This window comes from Mytilus californianus, unplaced genomic scaffold (genome assembly GCF_021869535.1).
Source record: "Mytilus californianus isolate M0D057914Y unplaced genomic scaffold, xbMytCali1.0.p SCAF_2, whole genome shotgun sequence".
Classification (NCBI taxonomy): domain Eukaryota; kingdom Metazoa; phylum Mollusca; class Bivalvia; order Mytilida; family Mytilidae; genus Mytilus; species Mytilus californianus.
This window is the reverse complement of record NW_026262668.1, coordinates 48,977,975-49,005,606: the sequence shown is the minus strand read 5'-3', so window position 1 is coordinate 49,005,606 and position 27,632 is coordinate 48,977,975. Positions and strand designations below refer to the sequence as shown.

Sequence of the window (27,632 nt, the reverse complement as noted above, 5' to 3'; positions counted from 1 at the left end):
AAATTGCTAAATTGGTTAACACTTCTATCATTTTGGTTGTAAAAAATATCATGCATCCTGTCATAGTAACACAAGAGTGCACACGCTGAAATGTCTCGCCTTCTTTACTAATCATTGATATTATGTTGATAGTCCTAAATATAAAGCTTTATTACAACTGTCACATAAACTTAACATTAACCAAGTAAACTAAACATTGACCAATGAACCATGAAAATGAGGTCAAGGTCAGATGAACCATGCTAGGCAGGCATGTACAGCTAACAATTCTTCCATACAACAAATATAGTTGACCTATTGCTTATAGTTTAAGAAAAACAGACGAAAACACAAAAACTTAACACTGAGCAATGAACCTTGAAAATGAGGTCAAGGTCAAATAAAACCTGCGTAACTGACATATAGATCATAAAATATTTCCATACACCAAATATAGTTGAACTATTGCATATAGTATTAGAAAAAAAGACCAAAACTCAAAAACTTAACTTTGACCACTGAACCATGAAAATGAGGTCAAGGTAAGATGACACCTGCCAGCTAGACATGTACACCTTACAATCATTCCATACACCAAATATAGCTGACCTATTGCATGCAGTATTAGAAAGAAAGACCAAAACTCAAAAACTTAACTTTGACCACTGAACCATGAAAATGAGGTCAAGGTCAGATGACACCTGCCAGCTAGACATGGACACCTTACAATCATTCCATACACCAAATATAGCTGACCTATTGCATGCAGTATTAGAAAGAAAGACCAAAACTCAAAAACTTAACTTTGACCACTGAACCATGAAAATGAGGTCAAGGTCAGATGACACCTGCCAGTTGGACATGTACACCTTACAGTCCTTCCATACACCGAATATACTAGACCTATTGCTTATAGTATCTGAGATATGGACTTGACCACGAAAACTTAACCTTGTTCACTGATCCATGAAATGAGGTCGAGGTCAAGTGAAAACTGTCTGACGGGCATGAGGACCTTGCAAGGTACGCACATACCAAATATAGTTATCCTATTACTTATAATAAGAGAGAATTTAATATTACAAAAAATCTGAACTTTTTTTTTCAAGTAGTCACTGAACCATGAAAATGAGGTCAAGGACATTGGACATGTGACTGACGGAAACTTCGTAACATGAGGCATCCATATACAAAGTATGAAGCATCCAGGTCTTCCATCTTCTAAAATATAAAGCTTTTAAGAAGTTAGCTAACGCCGCCGCCGCCGCCGCCGCCGGATCGCTATCCCTATGTCGAGCTTTCTGCGACAAAAGTCGCAGGCTCGACAAAAAAACAACAAATTACACAATTCACATCAAAATTACACTTGAAAGAAAATTATCTATTTTGTATTCATGAGAAAGGTAAGATTTTTTTACCCATCATGCTCCACTCACCAGAGGATGAGGTTTTCTAGAATAAGGTGCATTAGCTGGAGATTCATGAGTGTGAGATTTGGTACAAGCACAGTTCTGAAAATAGGATAAACATGAAATAGAGAAAGTAATGAATTACAATAAAATTACAACATGCTACGTGCACCTATATTATTATACCTCACACATCAATACATTTATTTAGTGTGTTGATCTCATTCACATGACGTTGCAGCTTGGAAGGTTCCTTTGATAGTCCTTTTTTCAAAACGATTGGAGAAAAAACTCTCATATTCATTTTTTTTTTTTAATTCATTTCAATAAGTCGAAAGATGACTAGCAAGTTTAATAAAAATAATTTAATTACATTGAATGTGTTATACTAGTTTAGGGAGAGTTCTAGTGAGTTGAAATTACTCTTGTATAATCTAATTCTAATTTAGATGATAAAATATGCTTTAACTACATTATGACACTTGCAAGTACTGGTAATAGCTCATATGTACCTTTTGTTTAAGGTGAGCTAAAAACAAAAATATCAAACAACCATGTGTGGACCAAGAGTCCGAGGAAAGGGGGGAATAATGGTGCAAAACTGTAAATAATTGTCTAGCGTAGACAGCCAAATTTTTTTTTTACAATTTAATGCAAAAGAATTGATTTTCTTAGGCCCTCTACCACCTCCTAATCTACCATCCACAAAATAACTAAATAAAATACTAAAAATTAAGAAAACTCAGATACTCTGGAAAGGTTAGCAGCTTTGAACAGTTCTTCTTTCATTTGATTGGGGACTTTCCTTTTTGAATTTTCCTCGGAGTTCAGTATTTTTGTGATTTTACTTTTTACATATATCCCACTAAAACAAATAATTATTTCAGAAGCTACTGAAAGATAAACTGTCCATCTCAAAACTTTAACCTTCAAAAGACTTTAATGATAATAACTACATTTGTACAAACAAACAGACATCACAGGACATCATCAAGATCTGAAATGAATATAATCAACAAGAAACTTAACCACTAACATGATCCCTAAAATACTGAGATCTAAGTATGCATCTTGAGATTATTCACAGAATACCAGCCTAATATTTGCAGATTTATACTTGATTTCTGAAAGTGATTCTTAACGAAAAGAGGGTGAGAGAATTGTGCCCTTTAGAAAAAATGTACTCATGCAATAGTGTACCAAATATATATTTCAAATAGGTCTAATCAGGTAATTGAATAATGAATGACAATCAAGACTAAATATAAAATTGTTTACCGGTACTTTTTTTTGTTAATTAGTCAGCCTTGCTTTGTTACAAAATTTTAATTATACATTTTACTTGACTGCACTATTGTTATGAACAGGTATTATAGTACGGATTTATTCATTTGAATGGATACCAATTTTTATAAATCTACGGAAAATTGTATTTTTCATGGTTACTTGATTTTACGGTATGAACAAAAACTGCACAGAAGTGTAAAGAAAATATGTAATTTGTTGAAAAACTTTAATTTGTGGTTCACCTTTAAACACTAAATCCATGAATCATATACAACATAGCGTCTCTAAAGTTTGAAATATTACCTAACAATAGGATTGATTATTTACATTGTTTAAATTCGTTAATCTGTCAGCAGCTATATACAGTACATGACCTATTAGATTTATCAGGAAAAAGTCAAGTTGATCATGCGAAAGATTTCTAATTGCTTAGTTACCTGCATGTTATATATTAGGGGTATAAATATAATCCGTTCTTTTTATGAATAAATAAGTTATGTAACATAGTGCAATAACATAAAAAATTGAAGTGGAATACTTTGGGAAATATAAAATGGCGTATTTTCAATCTGTTCATAAAAGTCAGATACCTATAAACTGTCATTTATGTGATTCTAAGAAAAATATTAAGTGGAAATGTGTAGACTGCGGACTTTTTATCTGTGACAAGTGTAAAGAAGGAAGACATCTTAGAATTAAAAATGCTCAGGATCATAAGGTCATAAGTATTAAAGATGTTGGTCTGCACAGTGAAAATTTGGATTTTACAAATATTAAATGCACCGACCACTCTGCACAATCCTGCTGTCTTTTTTGCAAGAGATGTGACAGTCTAGTGTGTCCGACTTGTGTGTCTAAAGTTCATAAGAAACATGCAAATGACCTTATTGAGATCAGTGAAGCATATAATATAAAATTAGATGGACTGAAAGAAGGACAAAGTAATATTAAAATGGAAAAAGAAAAAGCAATTACCAGAAAAAAGCATTTGGAACAATGTAAGAATGCTGAAAATGCGAAGTATAACAAAGTTATTCCTAATATTCTGAATCATGGAAATGCATTGAAAAAGGCAATTGACAAATATATTGAAGAACTTAAAGTTGAAGTTGACGAACATCTGAAAGCTATTTTGAAATCAATTGACACAGACCTTCATATCTTATCAAAATCCATGGAGTATGCTAATGAGAAAAACAGGGAAGTTGAGATTTTAATCAAAACTCAAGATGTCGCAAAGTTTTTTTCAGAAGTCGGCAGAAGTTACAAATCAAAAGAAGTGCTACTACCAAAATCACATTCTTCATATAATTCCATACCAAACTTTTTTCCAGGGGAGATCACTCAATCTAATGTTGGAGTGCTACAAAGTGAAGAGAGTCCAGAGAAATTAAGCATTGCCTTTAAAATCCTTCAAGAATATCAGACAGAACTTTCTAGAGTTTCACAAATCATTCCATGTGTTGACAATGCGGTCTGGATAAATTCAAGTTCAGATGGTTGTATTATAAACGCAGAACCAAGAGGGAGAAAACTCACTGTGGTATCTAACTTTAAAATGACTGTCTATGGTATGGCAATAACCCAATCTAACGATATCCTTCTTTCTGTTCACGGTAAATCCAGACTACAAAAACTCAATATTACTACTGGTAAACTGATAGATACCGATTTTGACGTGGATCCGCTGGTCCCTATAAGTATCCACACTACCAGTGGTAACAAGGTTATAGTAGTAGGTATTAGCGAGAAGCTTCGAAGAAAAGCGGTTTTTCTTATAAACGACAAGGGAGACCATGAAACTGTGTATGAACACGATAAACATAATCAACCTTTATTTTCTTACCCCAGGAGTATCACCAGTACCAGTAATGGGAATATACAGCTGGTAGATTTTCACAAAGGTAAAAAAGGTAGAGTGGTAGTGTTGGTTAAAGGAAGCGATATGATCCATTCATATAACGGAGATCCAAAAATCAACAAACACAAATCATTTAAACCACAAAGAATAGTAACAACATCAAGAGACAATGTCATGGTGACTGATTTGGATACAGAAATCATACATATTCTGAATAGTAATGGCTGCCTAATATCATGGTACAACACTAAAGACATAGGAATACTACATCCATTCTCCCTTGCCCTTACTCCAACAGGACAGGTCTACATTGGTTGTACTAGACAAGCCGGTAGTACAGCAAAGGAAGCTAAGATTTATGAAGTGACCATATCGGGATGTTAAAAGCATGTCATCATTTAATTTTTGATAAATCGTTTAATGCCTGATATTAAGATTTTGCTTCATATAAACAAACTACAAACTGGCTATAATTCCATTTTTCTTAGTTTTATAATATATCTAATAATAAGATGTCACACAAAGGTTGTCATGTTAAACTTAATAAAGATTTGAAGAACTCACTTCAACTTGTTTTTTTAAATCAATTTAGTGACCTTGTATAAAGTTCTAATTGTTTGCAATATTCTAGTAAAACGTTTTGTTTGGTGTATTTTAAATCATATGGATATAGCTTTTAAAAAAGCTGAACTCATTCTATCTGATTTATGTTCTGATCAATAACATTTTCTTACAAGTTAAGACCCTGTGCAATTTTTTCATTAAATGAAGGGAAAAAGAAAAAGAAATCCAGCCTTAAGTGTGTTCATAAATTTTTCATGAAACAATTCTTTTTGAGTATCTATAGTGAATTTTTTCTTCAATTTGTTCTAGCAAACATTGAATGATAGTAAAAAAAAATAAATACAAAAACATGTAATACAGAAACAACTAAAAATCAGAAAACAGTAAATTCACAGAAAAAACTGAAAGTAATATAAAAAATTGGAAAAATTCAAAACTGCTTCCCTATTGTAAAAATAAGCAGTAGATATATCACATACTGCTTAAGTTTTATTGGTCAATTTCATGACAGGAATATCCTAAAATGTACACTCTGATAATTCTGTCTTGTGACATAGTATGAATTCTTATATCAGCCAAAATAATATGCATATCCATTAATTTCTATATGAAAATATATCTTTTAGAGGATTTTATTAGAATTTTAATAAATCAATAAAGATTTTTATATAGAATTCATTGATGTATATATATAACATTGACCTTTCACTTACAAATATAAGATAAAGGCCTTCATACTTCATTCAGTGTAGACTGATTCTGCCAAGTTTATACATCAACATATTCCTTTCAATAACCTTTATTACTATAGCAGCTTTGGATATAAGGAAAACAAATACTATTTGTAACAATAATGAAAGCTGTACAACATAAAAAGACAACTTTCTTTCGAAACAACATTTTATGATCAGTCCAAATTAAACTTGCTTCAGCTTCAGACAAGATTGCAAGTCCACTGTTAAGACATTTATCTAGGTAAGGTAGCATTAGAAGGATGTTTAAAAAAATTCTACCAGAACTGTGATGTGGCTAATAAAATTCTAAGTTTTCCACAAACAAATAAAATTAATAATTATAGCATCAATATTTGGAATGACTATAAATACTACATGTATTAAAATGTTACTTTAGGATATTTCACTCAAAAGCTAACACAAACTAGTTCTGGCTTTATCCAGGACATCAATTGAGGATCTAAATGAAATGACTGAAACTAATTTTGTAAAAAAAATTCTTGACCTAAATCTCAATCTACCATTTTGGTCAATGACCTTTCAGTTTAGGTCATGTCCAGCAAATATGAACATTGCAGAACACTTGCAGGACATGAACAATTTTTTTTATTTATAACACTTGAAGGTAAACAAGGTCAAAAATCCTTTTGCCATGTAAGTGTTCTGCAAGTTTATCACGGACTGACATATATGATATGAAAACAAATACTAATTCTTATAAGGGTAGGTAACTATAGTGCAAGTTATACATACCACATCCATTGCATACACTTTGGAAAACAACAAAGTTTAAAGTCAGCAGGATAAACATGCTAGAGCAATACACAAAAATAATATTCTGTACATACTAAGAAAGAACTGATAAGGTTAGTGGTGATTCCCATTCTTCATTTCTTTTTACCATAAATAGATATAAGATGTGGTATGAGTGCCAATGAGACAACTCTCCATCCAAGTCACAATTTGTAAAAGTAAACCATTATAGGTCAAAGTACGGCCTTCATAAGTTATTTTTCTTCTACGGTTTGTGTTCATTTGTAATTTTCAAATTCTCTTGGAATAATATCATAATCAATTACAGTACTGTGAATTCATTTATTTTTCATGGGTACTAATTTTTGTGGATTGAGGAAAAATTGTGTTTTCATGGATATTTGATTTCATGGTTTAGACAAATTCTGCATCTAAGCCTACAGAAAAATGTGTACTTCGTTGAACATTTAAATTCATGGTTTAACTTAACCCATGAAATCCACTAAAATTGGTATCCCACAAATAATAATAAATCGAGAGTATCAGAGTGTTCAAACATAACTCAGAATTATGTTTGTTTATAAATTTTCAGAACCCTTCCATATCTTTTTATTCCTGTATATTCTTTTTCTTAAATCCATATTTATTATATCTTACTGAATTTAAAATGTTTTTGTGTATGATAAAAATGTTAAAAAGGCAAAAAATTGAAAAAGGATTCATAATTAAAGAGCCATGACTCATATAATTGACTCAAGGGAAAAAACTTTAATAATTTTTTATTGATTTTAAAGTAACAGAAATCATAGTTTCAGAGTTCCTACTCTTTTTGCAATTAAAATTCATCAATTTTTAAGAGCGGTCTCTTAAGACATATGAAGAAAATGACAATTTTGTTGATGGCCAGTACTAAATGCTTTAATCAGAGGTAAAAATAAATGAAGAATGCCCTCACTTGTAAATATATGGCAAATTCTGCAATTTTTCAATTAACAAAGGGACATAACTCAAGAACTATGAAAGTGACGCCACCCAAATGCAAACTTGATCTGTGTTTGGTGGTAATAAGCCCTGTGTATAAGTTTCATAACATTTGGTTGGGGCAAACTAAAGTTAGAGAGCGGAATCTAATTTTGGGACGTACGAACAGACGTACCAACATACAAGAGTGAAACTTAATGCCCCTTCTGATTCGGCAGTGGCATAAAAATCCAACCTCTTACAATGTTTTTCAAAACACATGAAAGGCTATTAAAGTAATTCCGTTGGATTGATTTTTGCTTGCTTAATGTCAAGTTTCTCCATTGGATGTGAATAATAAAATGCTTCGCTGAGTGCAGCCTGATACCACTGCAGCAGTCGAACCCTGAACAGTTGGGGCAAATTTGGATATAATATTCAAGCTTGATACTGTCTGAATTTTGATTGTGATATAGGTTTCTGACACAAAATAAATGTGGTAAAAGATCTTACAAATCTATTGTGCAATACTGTGCAATTGAAGATTACTTCTTGAAACTTTTACAAAATTTGAAATTTGAAAATTTTTGAAAAAAATATGAATTCCTTAAAAAAATTGGAAACCCCCCCCGCGACTTTTGGAATCCCCCCTTGGAGCAATTACCCCAAGACTCAATCCAATTCTTTCCTTTGTAGTATGGAACCTTGTAGTACAATTTCAGAGAGATCCATACACATTTAACACAAGTTATTGTTTGGAAACTAGAATAATGCATGTTTATGGCCTTTTTTTGGCCCTTAATTCCTACATGTTTGAGGCAATTACCCTTAAACTCAATCCCAGCTTTCCCTTTGTGATATGGAACTTTATGGTACAATATCAGAGAGATCCATACACTTACACACAAGTTATTGTCCGGAAACTACAAAAATTGTTGTTTTTGGACCCTTTTAGGCCCTTAATTCCTAAACTGTTTGCCCCATAACCCCTAATATGAATCCCAACCTTCTACTTGTGGTACTTAACATTGTTGTACAATTTCAGAGCAATCGAAATACTTATACACAAGTTATTATCCTGAAACTAGAAAAATGTTTGTTTTGGGCCCCTTTTGGACCCCTAATTCCTAAATAGTTGGAATCATCATCCCCAAAATCAATCCCAACTTTCCTTTTGTGGTATTGAACCTTCTTAAAAAATTTTATAGAGATCCATTAACTTAAACTAAAGTTATTGTCCGGAAACCAATGTGTCTTCGGACGATGACGACATCATACCATTATACCATCCCAAAATTTTTTTTATGGTCGTATAAAATGGCTCAAATTTTAAAGCATGCATCCAAATGTTTGATATTTAAGGGTTTTCCAGAAATTTTACATTTTTTACAAATTTCAAGAACATTCCCAAGCCTGGAACAATTGAAAACAAATTCCAAGCCATTTCAAGTTTTAAGGTAGCTGGGGATCGAACTCTGTGTCATTAGCAAAGGATTAATCTAAGGCACTTTCAAGTAGTCACAGAGTTCTATTGAAATGTAAAGCCTCCATAGTTAAAAATTAACTGTAAACTGTATCAGAAAACTTTTTTTTTTATAAAATCCCAATGTATTAACGCCTATGATCAACACATGCTAAATAAATGTTTAATATCTCCAAATCATTAGTTTTTTTTGTATTTTATTTACTTGGATAAACAAGTTTGCATTTATATCTAATAGTAAAATTAAATAGAAAAAGCATAAAAATTCTGTTTCCTAATCAATCACATAAAATGATTTTCTTTCCTACTGCTTACTTTTCAACAAGGTTTTAGGTTCGTTTCATATGTTTTTCCTCCAGATTTATATAATAGTAATCTAAGTATTTTGTCATGTCTTAGTAAACAGATCCTGTAATAAATCATTATCAATTATCATGACGTACCCTAATCATACTAAAACATAAATCAGAAAATTTGAAAAATTAAAAAATAATCAACTCTTACCAGAAATGACATAAGGAATGCTGTTTGTTTAATACTTAAGATAATCAATCAAACCATATCCCTTCATCCAAACCATCTGAAATATATACATGTAAATATAAGCATTTTAACTATTAATATGTATACAAATTTCCAGCGTCATACTTAAATACATTACAACCTGTACAGTTTGACAATACATTCTACATGATAGCAAAGATATTAAGGTTTACACAAGGATATAGAACAATAAGGCATATGCATACAAGGCCATGCTAAATTTATTTGTTTTATTTTACACTTGAAAAACATAGTTTAACAAGCATTCTGAGAGTATTGCATGGCAATACATAGTCCCCTACCAGTTAAAAATTCATTATACTGGAACAAAATACTAACTTGTTCTATAACTTGTCATGGTGTAAACTATATAAAAAATATCAAGTCAATATCTTCAAGCATGACGAAAAAAAGTGTGAAAAACTACTTATTTGGGGGAATTTCCAAGTCCAAGGATCATAACTCTGCACAAAATCATCAGACTGAAACAAAATTCTAACTTGATCTGTAACTTGTCATGATAAAACTATATACCAATTATCAAATCAATATCTTCCAGTATGACAAACTAGAGGCTCTAAAGAGCCTGTGTCGCTCACCTTGGTCTATGTGCATATTAAACAAAGGACACAGGTGGATTCATGACAAAATTGTGTTTTGGTGATGGTGATGTGTTTGTAGATCTTACTTTACTGAACATTCTTGATGCTTACAATTATCTCTTTCTATAATGAACTTGGCCCTGTAGTTTCAGTGGAAATTATTTTGTAAAAATTTACAAAATTTATGAAAATTGTAAAAAATTTATTATAAAGGGCAATAACTCCTTAAGGGGTCAATTGACCATTTTGGTCATGTGACTTATTTGTAGGTCTTACTTTGCTGTACATTATTGCTCTTTACAGTTTATCTCTATCTATAATAATATTCAAAATAATAACCAAAAGCTGAAAAAATTTCTAAAAATTACCAATTCAGGGGCAGCAACCCAACAACGGGTTGCCTGAATGGTCTGAAAATTTAAGGGCAGATAGATCTTGACCTAATGACCAATTTTGTTTTTTAAAGATTTGCTAGAAATGCTTTGGGTTTAGATATATGAGCCAAAAACTGCATTTTACCCTATGTACTATTATTAGCCATGTCGGCCATCTTGGTTTGAGGGCGGGGTCATCAAACACAATTTTTAAACTACATACCCTAATGATGATTGTTTACAACTATAGTTAAATTCATCTTAGTAGTTTCAGAGGAGAAGATTTTTGTAAAAAATAACAAAAATTTACGAAAAATTGTTAAAAATTGACTATAAAAGAGCAATAACTCCTTAAGGGGTCAACTGACCATTTTGGTCATGTTGACTTATTTGTAGAACTTACTTTGCTGAACATTATTGCTGTTTACAGTTCATCTCTATCTATAATAATATTCAAGATAATAACCGAATAAGGCAAAATTTCCTTAAAATTACTAATTCAGGGGCAGCAACCTAACAACAGGTTGTCCGATTCATCTGAAAATTTCAGGGCAGATAGATCTTGAGCTAATAAACATTTTTACCCTTTGTCAGATTTGCTCTCAATGCTTTGGTTTCAGAGATATAAGCCAAAATCTACATTTTATCCCTATGTTCTATTTTTAGCCATGGCGGCCATCTTGGTTAGTTGGCCGGGTCACCGGACACATTTTTTAAACTAGATACCCTAATGATGATATTGGCCAAGTTTGGTTAAACTTGGCCCAGTAGTTTCAGAGGAGAAGATTTTTGTAAAAGTTTACGGACGACGGACGCCAAGTGATGAGAAAAGCCCCTAAAAAAAGGGGGGGAACTGATTATTTGGGTGAATTTTCTAAGTCCAAGGACCATAACTCTAGACAAAGTCCAAGGACCATAACTCTAGACAAAGTCATCAGACCAGAACAAAATTGGAACTTGATCTGTAACTTGTCATGATAAAACTATGTACCAATTATCAAATCAATATCTTCAAGCATGACGAAAAAAGGTGAGGAAAACTGATTATTTGAGTTAATTTTCTAAGTCAAAGGAACATAACTCTGGACCAAATCATCAAACCGGAACAAAATTCGAACTTGATCTGTAACTTATCATGATAAAACTATGTACCAATTATCAAATCAATATCTTCAAGCATGAAGAAAAAAAGTGTGGAAAACTGTTTTGCCTGACTGACAGATGGACAGACAGACAGACAGAGTGCAAACCTAAAGTCCCCCTTCGACTTTGTCGGTAGGGGACTAAAACTATGTGTTGATCTTGAAGTGCAATCTAGATATGACATTTATATTAATTTAGAAATGAGGAGTATTGTATTTAACTTTTATACATTGAAACATCACTAATGATAATTTCTGTACAGAGGATGACATTTTATAAGTTAACTCCCTTTCAATCATTCATTTTATCGTGCATTCTATACAATTTGTATCTTTGAACTAATATGTACAAAAATAAACCAATGCATAATTTAGAATATTTTAACATAATATAAATTAAAAAAGTAAGTTTGTAAAGGTTTTTTCAATTACGATTTCACTTTTAGTTGATCTTAAATGTCAACCCTATTTTAAATATAGGCTGTATGTAAGGTATGCAAAATTTTTGTTTCATACTGAACTTATTCTAATTTAGTAAACACTAGAACATGTATTCAAAACAAACTGTTAATCCTTCATAATTATTTGTTCACATGACCCTTAATGAAAGTGCATTTGTAATACAATGTATAAATATTTTATATCACCCTGCAGCAGCTGCTACAAAAAACATTTTGATGTTTCATCTCAAACTTTAAAATCCTTGTCAAAACAAGATGAATGGAATGCTGAAAAAAAATGTAATCAGCAAGGACATTTTGTATTGTCTGTTTCTGTTTCAGGACAATACATAGTTTTGAAATACACCTAATAAGATCATAGTTTGGGAATACACTTTATAGGATCATGGGAGACAACCTTATTTTTTACATCTTAATCATTTTCGTACATAAAAATATGCATAAAACTAAGGCTATAGAAAATTGGTACCGTCTAATATTGATTAACGGTCATTAAAGGAATTCACTTAGTCACACTGGCAAAAAATAAATATAAAGCTATGTTGTTAACAAGCATTTGTGCCAATAAAATGCAGTTATAAGCCCTATTGAACCAAAAAATTTGCAAGATTCCCCATTCTAATATATCTGCCTCAAGTCAGGAACCTCAATATAAGGTACTGTCAATCCAGAAACTTTTACGTGCATTTGTCATTGCAAATGCATTTGTTTAACAGTCCACAGAAATGAAATATTAATTATTTTGATTATAGGGAAAGATGCATAAAAATATTGCTACAAAAAAATGTATCAAAACTTAAAACGTGATCATTTATTTTTTGCAGCAATTAACTTTATGACTTGTCTATCTGACTTTCATTGACTTTAGGGATTTGTAAAGCTTGACATTTATTGTATAGATGGTGGTGCATTATTGATGTGTCTATTTTTGGTTTGCTTTCTTGTTAGGTTTATGTCCTTTTGACATTTACCCTACATCTCTTTTATTCATAAAATAAGCAAATTAAACCTACATGTTTTCCTAATAATTCAGCCAAATTATAACTTATTATTACCCCATATCTCATTTTTTTCATCTATTGACATAATTAGATTTAATTCTAACATCCATTTATCAGTGACTTCTGCAACTTCCAACCTTTTAGTATTGGACTCCGATCAAAGTCAATTTGTAATGCGCAGACAATTATTAATGAATTGGTCAGTAAAATTTGTCAATTTCTACTGCACAACTGTACATTACAAAATTTAGTCACATAAAACTTAAACGGGATTTGCTCATTGTTGAAGCCATACGGTGACCTGTATTTGTTCACATCTGAAAATTGTTTTAAAAATGTTCAAACTTCAAAGTAGAATAAAACTATAATTCAAATATTTACCTCAGTTTCATCTGGAGTTTCTGCTGTATTCTCTATACAATATGCAATATTATACAATCTAAAAATTAATCAACAACAGTGTGTAAGACAAGTATTTCTAAAACAGACAACTGACAGAAAATATAAAAGCTACTTTTGTTATTCTAAATGTTTATAAGCTATGTTTTTTTTTCATAAACTGTTGACACAGATATGGCTTGCCTGCTTTTAACTGGTTAATGGCCTTTCAAAATTTCAATTGACCACTATTTGCCAGTATTTGCCAGTATTTACTGGTATTTACTGCCGCTTTTTTGCCAACCTTGCTTAATGTAAATATTGAAATTAAAATGACAATATTTTAACATGTAAAGTACGCAAAATATATATAAATTGAGTCAATGATCCATGACTAAAGATGGAGGGCCAAATAATTTCCATTGAAATGAGACGTGCCATTGTTAATAAAACTGCAATCCAAACATAATTATAACTAACTTACAATAAGCATGATAAGTGGTTTCTCTTACACTGACCCAATAACAAAACTTTAACATGTAAACTATGCAAAAGTTTCAAAGTCAATAAACCATGTCTGATTGGGGAGGCCATCATGGCCATCCATGGAAATGAAATGCTCCAATGCTAATACAACTGGAAACCAAATACCATTGACTTACCATTAGTGGTTCTTCTTAAACTAAACTAATCACAAACTTCAACATGTTCAACATGTAAACTACATGTACAGTCATGCATCTAAACCTGTTCAGAGTGAAAACTTTATATTTTCTCTCAATTATAAAATGTTAAGTCATGTAAGTAGAGCTGTAAATCTGTCATCTTATGCTGACAAAAGGACAGTTAATATTACTTAACAGATGTTGAAAATCTGAGTGTGTAAACATGGTAGATGTGAGTGTGTCCCGTTCCTGTTATTACCACTCAAGGAAAGAAACTATTAATTTATTGTGTTTTTTTATTTTAACATCTTTATAACCTAATCATAAAAATTAAATATCAAAAAGAAAGAATGAAAGTTTATAATAAAATTGCTCTACACAGAACAAAAAGAAATTGAAAATTAAATTTTTCTTCCTATAAAACTACAAACAATTTTTATAATAGATTTAACTAACTAAATATACACATTTGTACAGATGCGATTTCTTGGGGATAGATGTAGGACTGATGTATGCAAACTTTAAAAGTCAATAGACCATTGCTACGGGGGTTAGGCCAAATATATGAGATGTGCTATTTCTTATACAACTGCATACCAAATATCATTGCCTTACCAATAAAGGCTCTCCTCAAACTGACCTTATCATAAACTTTTAACTTTAACATGTAAACTAAGCAAAAGTTTCAAACTCAATAGATGACCATAAGCAAGAGGGTGTGGCTATATAAACTCCATGGAAATGAGATGTGCCGATGCAAATACAACTACATACCAATTACTATTGATGTACAATTAGGTGTTCTCCTTAAAACAAATCAATTTTGTCATTTCAGAGCTTTTTATAGCTGACTTATAAGTTTTGCTCATTGTTGAAGGCCGTATGGTGACCTATATTTGTTAACATCTATGTCATAAATTTGGTCTCTTGTGGAGAGTTGTCTCATTTACAATTATACCGCATCTTCCTATTTTTTTATAATCACAAACTTGAACAAACTGTTGATGCTGTCTCTGGGGCTAACACAGCACCCTTTAGTCTTGGCTCCACAAACTCATTCATATGAGACAAAAATACACACAAAAAATCTATATAAAGATACAAATTTTCAAAAAAAAATTATCACCCTGGCAAAAAGGAACTAAAGTGTTGGTACAATGTACATCCCCACAAGCATAAGGACCCAATTGATTATAAATAGTACTGTACATGTACATGTTCTAGTAAATTGTAATAAAAAATGGGCTTTTCATATAATGTTATAATTTTCCTTAAATACATGTATAGCAAAGGATGAAAACAGCAAATTCCTAACATATCAACCTTAATTAATTTCTCTACTGACTGTACATGTACTTTTCACAGCAACATGCAAATTTTCAGGACATCCATATAATATATATATATATGAAAAATCATCATATATACATGTACATGTATAGAGATGTTCAAGAAAAATATGAACAAAATTGATCAATATGCAGCAAAGATTAATACTTTGATTGTAAGTCATTAGCAAATTCAGGGCTCAACATTTAAATTGATGTACGGTGCCACTGGTGTATCAGCGCCCTTAAGATTTTTGGCTTCACTTTGGTAAACTTATAAAACCAATAATCAGATAATAGATTGTGAAGAAATTCATGAAATCTTCTTAATGTATGATTTCACCCTTAAGATTTTGTGTAATGTGTGTCCAAAATTAGGGAGAATTTTGGAATATTGGGCGGATTTTATACTACAAAATACAGTTCAGTTTGAACTTTACAGACTTCCAAGGATGTGCAGCAAAATTTTTTTTCAGTTTGATCAAATTTGCCATAAAATGAAACTATTTTTTTCTAAATATGTCATAAATTAAAAGGAAAATGGTTAAATATGGTTAATCATGGGATTGCAATTATAATTTTATGTTTGAACTTATCAATTTTAATCATTTTTGTCCCTTCGAAAGACTTTCATATTTGCACACATATTGAATTTTCAGACTATAGCAGTGTATAAGTCGTTGAAGTTGATAAGTCACGGGTGGGTTTTTTTTTTTTTAAATCAATAAAAATCCTTAAGTATAAGATTGGTCGAAGCAGGGTATAAGTCAAAGGAGGGAAATTTCAGACTATGTTAGTTTCGTGTTAAAAGTGCACGTTACAGCCACGCTCCAGGGTGATTACACCTGTAGCTAATAATGATGCACAGATGTGGCAGTCATAGCTTTACTGTCCTACTGTTTCATGTTTAAAAAAACAAACAAAAAAGCTCCATACCTTCGACAAAAGCCAAAATTGTGTTGGAATTGTCTGTCCCAAACTTTGTCGACTGCAAAATCTTTCACTTCCGGTTTTAGAATAAATAGTAGCAGAGACTAATACGGAATAGTTATGGTAAAATATACGGTATCAACACCGATCAACAGATACATGTACTAGTGATTTTTGTCAGAATAAACATTTCTAATCAGGTTAATTGCTTGTATACTGTTTAACCCATAATAAATAAACTGTTTTCTCCGCTACATGTCCGATCAGTTAAAGATGATTCGACAGAAAAAGCTCGTGACAGATCAACCAGCAAAAAAAATATCAAAACAGCATCACTATTTATGGAGATGAAAAGAAACCCTGAAAAATTATACAATATAAGAATAAGGATATGTGGCATGATTGCAAATGAGACAACTATCCACCAAAGTTCAAATCAGGAAGACCAAAGCAATTATAGGTCACCATACGGCCTTCAACAATGAGAAAACCCATACCGCATAGTCAGCTATAAAAGGCCCCGAAAAGACAAATGTAAAACAATTCAAACGAGAAAACTACCGGCCTAATTTATGTACAAAATAATGAACGAAAAACAAATATGTTACACAGCAACAAACGACAACCACTGAATTACAGGCTCCTAACTTGAGACAGGCACATACAGAACGTGGCGAGGTTAATCTAGTTTGAAGGCGCCAACCATCCCCCCTAACCTAATGCCATAATCAACATGTAATCGTTATATCCTTTAAACATGTTATCGTCCTAACTATCCTTGTTATATTTCCAGCTTGATCCTAGCCGCTATAATTTTATAAAGGATATAATTTCGTTTCAGCGGTCCGACTTGGCCACCAGCACTGTTGTAAACGCGCCTGAATCCAAAGATTCCAATGCCACAAAGTTATAGAACCAATCTCATCTGACCTTATTCCAAACCAGCGCTAATTTAGAAAGTCCTCCAATCTTTATAAATTCATATTTACCGTCCTTTATCATGCGGCATTTTGCTTTTATCCTTTTTTTTTCCAAGTATTTTTAATATTCGAATTTTAACAGGTTAAAATAACTTTCTTTCCTTTTGGCCTTGTGAGTGAAACAAATACTGGAGAAATTGGCCCTACCTACCTCTTTAACTTACAATTATGAGAAGGTATGAATTAGGTTTACAGAATAGAGAATATTGGTAAAAAAACAGAGAATGGAGAAAATGGACCGTAAAAATAGAGAATAATGGGGCGCTAAAGTACAAAGAATTGAAAAAAATTGGGAAAAAAATGAAAGAATGCAGAAATAGAAACTCCACACCCAGGCCCTCTTATATCCTTCCGTCCCCTAAAATCGGTCACCTTTTAAAATCACAATTTCCTTTGATATTTGTTATCAATGAAGTCCTTTTCACCTATTTCAGTGTACAGAAATATATTGTCTGCTTTTCAGTTTTTCTGGGCGATAAGTCAAAATGAAGTTTCAGCCGATAAATTTCAATTTTGTAAATTTTAATGTAATGTCGCAGTTTTTGCTAGATTTTTTTTAATTAACTTTTGACAGCCAAATATGCTTAAACTTTTTGTTTATTCGAGCGTCACTGATGAGTCTTTTGTAGACGAAACGCTCTTCTGGCGTACAATCATTTTAATCCTGGTATCTATGATGAATTTATGGCACGACCGAAAGCTCTACACATTGAGGACCATATTTTCACCCTCAATAGTGCAGTCCGCAGTAATGAGAACTTATTCGTTGCCTTTATAGACTTGAAAAAATGTTTTGATTTCATCGACAGAGAGATGATGTTGTACAAACTACTGCGATATAACATCAATGGAAAAGTGTATAATTCTATAAAAAAACTTTTACCAGAGTTCTAAATCGTGTGTGAGATTAAACGGGAAACTTACCGACTGGTTCTGTTGCGAAACGGATTTAAAACAAGGGGACAATTTATCTGCGACATTGTTTTCGATATTTGTTAATGACCTGCGACACTTTTCACAAAAAATCTTACGATTAAAATTGATCGTAAGTTATACTGAAATGTGTATGACTTACGAGTATTTTTACTCTTAAGATTTTTTGTGAAAAGGACTGCAGGTGGTGGAGTTAACGATATGAATCTTGGAATTGGATTAAAAGACAGCAATCTCTCCATATTGCTTTATGCTGACGATATTGCACTTTTGGCAAAAAATGAGAAAGATTTACAACAAATGTTAGACAAACTTTAGGACTGGTGCGAACGATGGAGAGTTTTGATAAACACAAATAAATCGAAATGCGTCCATTTTAGAAAATATAGAGCTAAACCTACAGACTTCGAAGTCAGCATTGGTCAAAATAAACTTGAAACTGTAAATGAATACAAATATTTAGGAGTCGTGTTTACTTATAATGGAAACTTTTTAACGCACACTGAAGCATTATCAAAGGGATCCGGACGAGCATTGCATGGGGAAAATATTATCAAATATTCATCAGTTTAAAGAGTTTGGAGTTAAATCGTACGAAACTGTTTTATGCCTGTGTAGTGTCTATTTTAGACTATGGAGTTTGGGGATGCCGTAAGTTCCAAGCTTTGGAGAATATTGAAAATAAGGCGATATGTTATTGTTTAGGAGTATATCGCTTTGCACCCTTGTTGGCGATTTATGGCGATATCGACTACCTTGTCACTACCGACATAACATTAATATGGTCCGTCTTTGGAATAGACTTATATCATTCGACGATGATCGGATAACTAAACTAGCTTTCGACTATGATTATGAGCAATGCCGAAACAACTAGTGCTTTGATTTTAAAGACATTCTTAATAAAATAGATTTAGTCAGTCATTACGTATGGAAATCATCAATATGTCGTTATTTGATTCACGTTTACACAACTACTACCTTTCTATGTGGAAAAGGGACATTATTAACGTTTCTAAGCTCAAAACGTACGTCAGTAAACTGAATCTCAGCAATCGTGCCTAGCACATACATGCAATTACGGTGTGGGATTCTACCGCTAAGAATTGAGACGGGAAGGTACATTATAGATAACAACGAGAGGAACGCATTTGTAGATTTTGTAGCGAAAACAGCATTGAAGACGAATCACACTTTGTTCTTGACTGTTCGTTTTTTACTGAACTTAGAAGTGAACATTTCGAAGATATCATATCAGATGTCAACTACATGCAAATGAGCAATGACGAAAAACTTTACCATGTGTTAATAAATTTTCCTCGAAAAACTGCTTAATATCTGGTGGACGCCATAAAGAAACGACGTCAAGTTGTATTTGGACGAGTTAAATTTATAATCTAAAACTTTATTGATAAACATTTATCCTAATTTAATCATTATATTTTCTGGTTAGCTAAATCGATTATTGAGAAGTTTTTATCAAATCCGTGATACAAATCGAACATGAACTTTAATATTAGGTGACTTATATATAGCCACTCTTTCTTGGTATGATCAAATTAATCATATAATCAAAAATGTTAATTCTTCATTAGCTTTATTAAAAAGAATCAAGAAATACTTGAATCGTGATGCACGAATTCTATTTTACAATGCGTATATTCTTCCACATTTGGATTACTGTTGTTCAGAATGGGGACACTGTAACAATTTTTTAGTTGACAGTTTACTAAAATTGCAAAAAAGGGCAGCTAGAATTATTTAAAACAAACACGATATCCGTAAACCATCTATTGAACTATCTCAGGATTCTGGAATTATTCCCGTTACCAAGAGAATACTTTACCACAAGTCATTATTAATGTATAAATCAAAACATGAACTGGCACCAAATTATTTATCAAATCTTATTGTGCCTACAAATAGTAAATAATCGTACAATACTCGACTTTCATCATCAGATAATTTTATTCTCCCTAAATCAAAAACAGAATTATACAAATCAAGTTTTTCTTTTAGTGATCCAAAAGTGTGGAATTCACTATCCAGTGAAATTAAAAAATCAAAAACTATATCTGCTTTCAAATACTCTTACAAGTCATTATATTTTTAAAAGTGTGAAATTTATAAGTTAAGCCACAGTGTATACTATAGGTGGAGAGTTGTTTCATTGGCAATCATACCACATCTTCTTATTTTTATATATATGTATCTTAGGTGGTACGTTAAAAAAACCTGTATTTAGCCTTATTGAAAATTGGTTTAATCCAAATGAGTTACTCTCTTTAAATAAAGATATTATTATCATTATTATTATTAATGGCATTTGGTCGGGTGTATATGTATATATTATGTTAAATTATGTAATAACACAAGTCACTATAATAAATAATCTACTTACTTACATACATTGGATAGCTTTTCATTGTACGCTTATTTATATTCCTTTGAACATCAACCAGTGGCTTTATCAATATGGTAGACTCCTGGAAAACATATATTTTACACTTTTAAAGCTAGACAATATTTATATGTATTTTGTCATTTTTGGCGGGAAAATACATACTGAATATAAGCTTTATTGGCACCTAAATTTAATGTAAGACCATGCTGACTAGCACCTTCCGTTCACTTGGCTATGAACACTGACTTTATCAAAGATCTATTCAATTTACAATTTGCTTAAATTTAGTATAAAATGAATTTAAAAAAGAAAGTTACTATAGCGATGATAAAATTAGTCAACTAAATATTGTTTTTGAATCTTAGTTACATAACTTTTTGTTTAACATTAGAAAAAATATACCCGTGACTGAAAACAGTCTCTGCCACATGCATGCATATGGTCATTTTTCATTTGACCGACGTCAGGTCACGCCGTTATGGCACCACTGAAAAATACAAATGAAAAAAGGGCAACGTTTCAATAGTTCACGGGGAAAATCAATTTCTGCAGTATATTTGTCTTTGCTGTGGTAACGAGAAGCATATGCATCGTTTATCAAGTTTTCCATTTAACCTTTATCTCAAAAGATGTTATAAAGCAAAAGCCAACTAAAAAAATCAGACTGAAGTACACAGAAGATAGATTTTTATTTATCTATCGATCGAATGTCGTTTAAAGGGACTACAATGCGTGAACGGACAAATACAAAATATACATATATATTTTACGAACTTCCGTGATAATTTTTTCCCTCGGAAAATTAGAATTGAAAATGAAAGTACAATATTTACTGTATTTGCACGTATGTATGACCATTAAAACATCTATAAATTGTGTGTGGGATTCGCGGCATTGGCTTTGTCCTTTTAAAAACAGTCGATCGAAAGATAAATTTCTCAGAACTACAAACTATTAGAACTTCGATAGTTTTCAGAAAATTAGAATTGAAAGCGAAAATACAATACTACTTAATAAACCACCGGATACATATTTTGTTCGGTCCTTTTGAGAAATGCGCATGACCAAGTAAGAGTGCACAGTAACTAACATATATGCATTCAGACGACGGAAATAATGGCAACGTTCCAATTGACAGACCAGTGAGGTAAGATCATTCTACTGATGTGGTCATGATTCTTATTTAGACGAAGTTTCGCAATTGGTCGTTCCCCAAGGATAACCGGGATATAGAATTATTGGTCTCATTTTTCTGTCTCTCACAAGAGGCTGATACGGTTCGTTTGACTGTTCGGGATATATAAATATGCAATCACGTCCGGTCGGAATCTGTTGAATTCGATGCCCGTGAAGAGAGAGTGCCTTTGCAAGGTAAAATGTCTGCTCCAAGTTTCTTTCCAATCCCGGTTTGCCTTTACATGACCTATATTTTGTACCTAAGTAATGCATTAATTAAATTAATTATAAATACTTTCTCGTCCAGAATAAGCTTGAAATATTCGCCAATGGACGTTAAACAAGCTACATTCAATCAATCAATCGTAATTTGGCGGTATTTCGGATTTGTATGAAATTTTGTGAGCATTTGGACCTCGTTGAACAGCATATTCATATTGAAAAATGATTTATATAGCATATAAACTTTGCGAGATATCTAAAAAAATAATTATTCATTTTGTAAATTCTGTGAGTACTTTTAGATCGGTACTTAAACAATTGTGTCTTTTGTTTTTATGTTAGTATTTTGCTTTGTACCAATCTGTTTAGTGAGGCAATTTCCTTCTGATTTTTACAGTTTGTTTTTATGACACATTTATAGATGTTGCTTGTTTGATTTATCTAAGTATGTCCAAGTCAGAAATATCTGTTTTACCAGTAATTGATAAGGGCATTATTGGATGAACACGGAAAATAATCATGAAATACAAAGAAAAGAGACAATACAACAACTTTTTATCTTTATAAAAACAATGAGATGTGATATGATTGCCAATGAGACAACTTTCCATCAGAGTTCAAATGAAGTTGTTGTAAACAATTATAAGAAAACCGTTTGGCATGAGAGAAAATCCCATACCGTATAGTCGGCTATAAGAGGATCATCTTGTTATTTGTCTGTATGTATGCAACAATGAACTTACTGCTTAATGTAAAAGAGGGACGAAAGATACCAGAGGGACAGTCAAACTCATAGATCGAAAACAAACTGACAACGCCATGGCCAAAAATAAAAAGACAAACAGACAAATAATAGTACAGATGACACAACATAGAAAACTAAAGACTAATCAACACGAACCCCACCAAAAACTGGGGTGATCTCAGGTGTTCCGGAAGGGTAAGCAGATCCTGCTCCACATGTGGCACCCGTCGTGTTGCTTATGTTATTACAAATCCGGTAAATAGTCTAATTCGGTAAGTCACATTCGTGAAAAGGGAAGTAAGTGTATACCTATGAGGAACTAGGATCAACAGCACTTTGAGAAATCACACGAGCACATGAATTAATATAATTTTGACCCAAAGAACTATTATAAAAACAAAAATTGGGAGGATTCAAACTGTCAAAATTCTCTTCATTTTATGCAATTCCATATGACAGGTGTTGAGAACTACAAGTAATTCAGTTTTATGGAAAATAATCATGATCAGGCGTAGAATATTAGATAAGAGGTTGTCGTTTGTTGCTGTGTAACATATTTGTTTTTCGTTCATTACTTTGTACAAAATTATGCCGTTAGTTTTCTCGTATGAATTGTTAAAATACATTTGTCATTTCGGGGCCTTTTATAGCTGACTCTGCGGTATGGGCTCTGCTCATTGTTGAAGGCCGTACGGTGACCTATAGTTGTTAATTTCTATGCCATTTGGTCTCTTGTGGAGAGTTGTCTCATTGGCAATCATACCACATCTTCTTATTTTTATATTTATCTCAGGTGTTATATTAAAAAAACCTGTATTTAGCAATCATATTTGCAGGTATAACTTAACTTTAATGAGAAGAAAAACACGGATAGGCCAATTTATGTGTCGTTTACTTTTCGCTAAAACAAATATTTTGTATATAGTTCGCTGGTCGGGTGGAAGAAAACTTGACGCGCAAAGATCACAGGCGCTTTGAACATTGACCACGTTTTTTTGTGTGTTTAGTATTTTTAGTAAATTTCCTTAAAATTTAAACTTATTTCCCTTTATTTGATGTGTACTTGCTCTTATCCTTACAATTTTACATTATACTGTCTTTGTAAGATTGGATTGATAGGAGCAAGTACGCATTAATTGAGGGAAGATAAGTTGAAATATAACAGAAATTTACCATAAATCTTAAACAGTAGGAGGTCCATACCGAAAGCGACTGTGGCAAAGATGACAAAGATCTTTTAAGTATTATTTGTTCTTTTCAATGGCAAGGTAGTGCAAAGATTAATGAGGATAAAAACCAACTTTTAAAAAAAAAACATAAAAAAAACCTTATGCCACAACACAAAAATATTGAAAAAGTATCAACTTTTCCAGATTTCATGCTGTCGCGTGACACATCTGATGATGCCTTGTTGAAAACACATACTGGTGTAGCATGTCTCTGGTGAAATTAAAGTTTTCAAATAAAACAGTTTAGTATTTCATAATTTTTCATGCATATTAATATATTTATGAAATTTGAAGAAAAACATCCTCTTTTGGTTAGGTGTTATTGTGAAAATTTTACATGTACCGATGATTTATGAATTTGATGATGTCTAAATGGGTTAGACAAGAGACCCCAGTTATCCGATACTGTAAGATGCCCCTAAACACTCATCAACGTAGTTTAACAACACCAGCATTGCGGGTGTCACTTGTTGAGCAGGAACTGTGGACACTTCCGGAGAACTGGTTTCTTTTTCTCAGTCTTAGATCTTTAGATACCAGATAAGTCTTCTCATTTGTAATTTTACCAATTGTGTCCTATTGCCGATTGCGATATTTTCACTAAGTAAGGATTCACTTGGCGGGTGATACATACATAGCAGGAGACGCTTACACTGTCAACGCATCTAGTCTAGCTCATTAAGGAGTTCATTCGATTCCCTCAGTTTCTGTTTGTTAACTTCCTATTCGATGAGTCTTATGTAGACCATGGTAGTAATATTTAAATTTACTTCCATGTGTAGACGAAACGCGCATCTGGCGTATCAAATTATAAGCCTGGTACCTTTGATAACTATTGAACACGTTAAACTACTGTTGCCTAAATATATCATGTTTTTTAAAGTTTTTTTTATATTTAGTTTTCTGTTTATTGTTATGTGGACTGTTGTTTGTCTTGTCGTCGTTTTTCAATGGGCCATATTTTCTGTTTTCTTGTACTATGGTTTTCATTGTCCCTTTATATCTTCTTTCTCTGTTTTAGTAAGAAAAAAAAAATTTTGGAAAAAAATAAAGATTTTGTTTTGATAAATTCTTTAAATCATACAAATTTTCAAGTTAACAATTTATTGTATTATTTTATTCTTTCTTTTGTAATTCAGAACAGAGGAGTTGCATTTAAGTTTTCTTAATTTCATTTGATTCTAACGTCACAGTACCCAAATTGCACCGAGTACCCAAATTGCACCTATTCAGCAAAAAAAAGCTGCGAAAATCTTACAAGTTTTCTTTGAGACTAAACAATTTGTATTTATATGATTTGACATTATACACGTCTTTCAACATAGCTTAATATATTTATATACACTAAACGTTCACAGTATATATCAAGAGATGAAGTATTCACTCGAAAAAGTAAAATCTACGGAAACGTCGATATGCGACGTCCACAAAAAGTCATCTTTTAAAAATGGGCAAATGAAATATGTTACAAGCATTCATTTCTTAAAGAATGAATTCTAAGCATAGACCAATGTCAAATTGTTCTAAATATTTGAAGAAATAAAACAAAACATCTGTTATTCGATTTTTAAGGATGTGAATTTAAGTATGGATGCAATTTGGGTACTACTCATTACAGAATCATGGATCGTTCATAAATGAGATGAAATGAACATACGATTAGTGAATAATTATATGTAAACGTCATAATTACAAACAAAATATCAGTATGAGAGCAAAAATATAAAGTAAAAACACAACAGATAAATGACTGTTTATACAAGCAATCTTAAAAGTATTGATGCAGTGACCTATCATGTATTGGCACACATAATAGCTCTGTCTAAGAGATTGACCGCTATATTCTGCTCCACACTACATAACATGTGCATGACACAGCTTGAGAAACTGAACCCATTCATCTAGGTTTGAAAAAATTTTCAATGCATGGTTTTCGACCGAGTAAAATTTGAAACAATATTTTGTCGTCATACATGCTTAATTCAAAGTAAAGCTTCACTGGATATTTGCCACTTAAAATGTCCCACCAGACTTCGCGTTGTGCATTAGTACTTGGGCAATTGCAAAAAGCAACAGTTTTTTTATGGTCACGCAACAAAAATTGCAACTTTTATTAAATGAAACAAACAATATTTCAAGAGAAGCAACTTTCCTACTGACATGTTTTTATTGTAGATTTTTAGTCCCCTACCGACGAAGTCGAAGGGGACTTTAGGTTTGCACTCTGTCCGTTTGTCCGTCTGTCCATCCGTATAAATATGCAATCACCTCCGGTCGGAATCTATTGAATTCGATGCCCGTGAAGACAGAGAGTGCCTTTTCAAGGAAACATGTCTGCTCTTATCAAACTTACCTTCATTTTCCAAGTTTCTTTCCCATCCAGGTCGCCTTTACATGACCTATATTTTGTACCTAATTAATGCATTAATTACATTAATTATAAATACGTTCTCGTCCCGAATAAGCCAAAGGACGTTAAATAAGCTCAATCAATCAATCAATCGTAATTTGGCGGTATTTCGGATTTGTATGGAATTTTGCGAGCATTTGGACCTCGTTGAACAGCATCTTCATATCGAAAAATGATTTATATAGTATATATACTTTGCGAGATATCTAAAAATTAAATTGATTTATTTTGTGAATTCTGTGAGTACTTAGTAGATCGGTACTTAAACAATTGTGTCTTTTGTTTTTATGTTAGTTTTTTGCTTTGTACTAATCTGTTTAGTGAGGCAATTTTCTTCTGATTTTTACAGTTTGTTTTTATGACACATATAGGAGTTGCTTGTTTGATTTATCTAAGTATGTCCCAGTCAGAAATATCTATTTTACTATTAATTGATAAGGGCATTATTGGATGAACACGGACAATAATCATGAAATACAAAGAAAAGATACAATACAACAACATACACGCGTTTTTATCTTTATAGAAACAATAATATGTGATATGATTGCCAATAAGACAGTTGTAAGCAATTAGAAGCAACCGTTTGGCATGAGAGAAAATCCCTTACCGTATAGTCGGCTATAAGAGGATCATCTTGTTATTTGTCTGTATGTATGCAGCAATGAACTTACTGCTTACTGTAAGTGTATACCTATGAGGAACTAGGATCAACAGCGCTCTGAGAAATCAAACGAGCACATAAATTAATAGAATTTTGACCCAAAGAACTATTCTAAAAACAAAAATTGGGAGGATTCAAACTGTCAAAATTCTCTTCATTTTTTTGCAATTCCAAATGACAGGTGTTGAGAACTATAAGTAATTCAGTTTTATGGAAAATAATCATGATCAGGCGTAGAATATAAGATAAGAGGTTGTCATTTGTTGCTGTGTAACATATTTGTTTTTCGTTCATTATTTTGTACATAAATTATGCCGTCAGTTTTCTCGTTTGAATTGTTTTACATTTGTCATTTCGGGGCCTTTTATAGCTGACTATGCGGTATGGGCTTTGCTCATTGTTGAAGGCCGTACGG

General features: G+C 32.2%; 4 protein-coding genes across 8 annotated transcripts in view; 2 read left to right on the top strand and 2 right to left on the bottom strand.

Moving 5' to 3' along the window:
- Window positions 1-16,571, bottom strand: part of LOC127729923 (STE20-related kinase adapter protein alpha-like) — a 41,807-nt gene extending 25,236 nt beyond the window's left edge. The window contains exons 1-4 of one of the 3 annotated variants that reach the window (XM_052237902.1): window positions 16,461-16,571; window positions 13,535-13,592; window positions 9,535-9,610; window positions 6,588-6,604 (exon numbers count right to left, since the gene is read on the bottom strand). In XM_052237902.1, coding sequence (XP_052093862.1) covers window positions 6,588-6,596 — 9 coding nt within the window. In that variant the 5' untranslated portion in view covers window positions 6,597-6,604; window positions 9,535-9,610; window positions 13,535-13,592; window positions 16,461-16,571. Of the gene's footprint in view, window positions 1-1,415; window positions 1,491-6,587; window positions 6,605-9,534; window positions 9,611-13,534; window positions 13,593-16,460 lie in introns of all 3 variants that reach the window. The other 2 variants (XM_052237900.1, XM_052237901.1) reach the window with 2 other exon arrangements.
- The window catches only part of LOC127729914 (INO80 complex subunit D-like), a 325,825-nt gene that overhangs the window by 136,937 nt on the left and 161,256 nt on the right, over window positions 1-27,632 (bottom strand). The window lies entirely within an intron of this gene.
- Window positions 2,968-5,099, top strand: LOC127729921 (uncharacterized). Its single transcript, XM_052237889.1, has one exon. The coding sequence runs from the start codon at window positions 3,229-3,231 to the stop codon at window positions 4,918-4,920; it is 1,692 nt and encodes a 563-aa protein (XP_052093849.1). The 5' UTR covers window positions 2,968-3,228; the 3' UTR covers window positions 4,921-5,099.
- The window catches only part of LOC127729913 (sacsin-like), a 33,970-nt gene continuing 28,125 nt past the window's right edge, over window positions 21,788-27,632 (top strand). The window contains exon 1 of the mRNA XM_052237848.1: window positions 21,788-21,918. The gene's annotated coding sequence lies outside the window, so the exon portion shown is untranslated. The remainder of the gene's footprint in view (window positions 21,919-27,632) is intronic.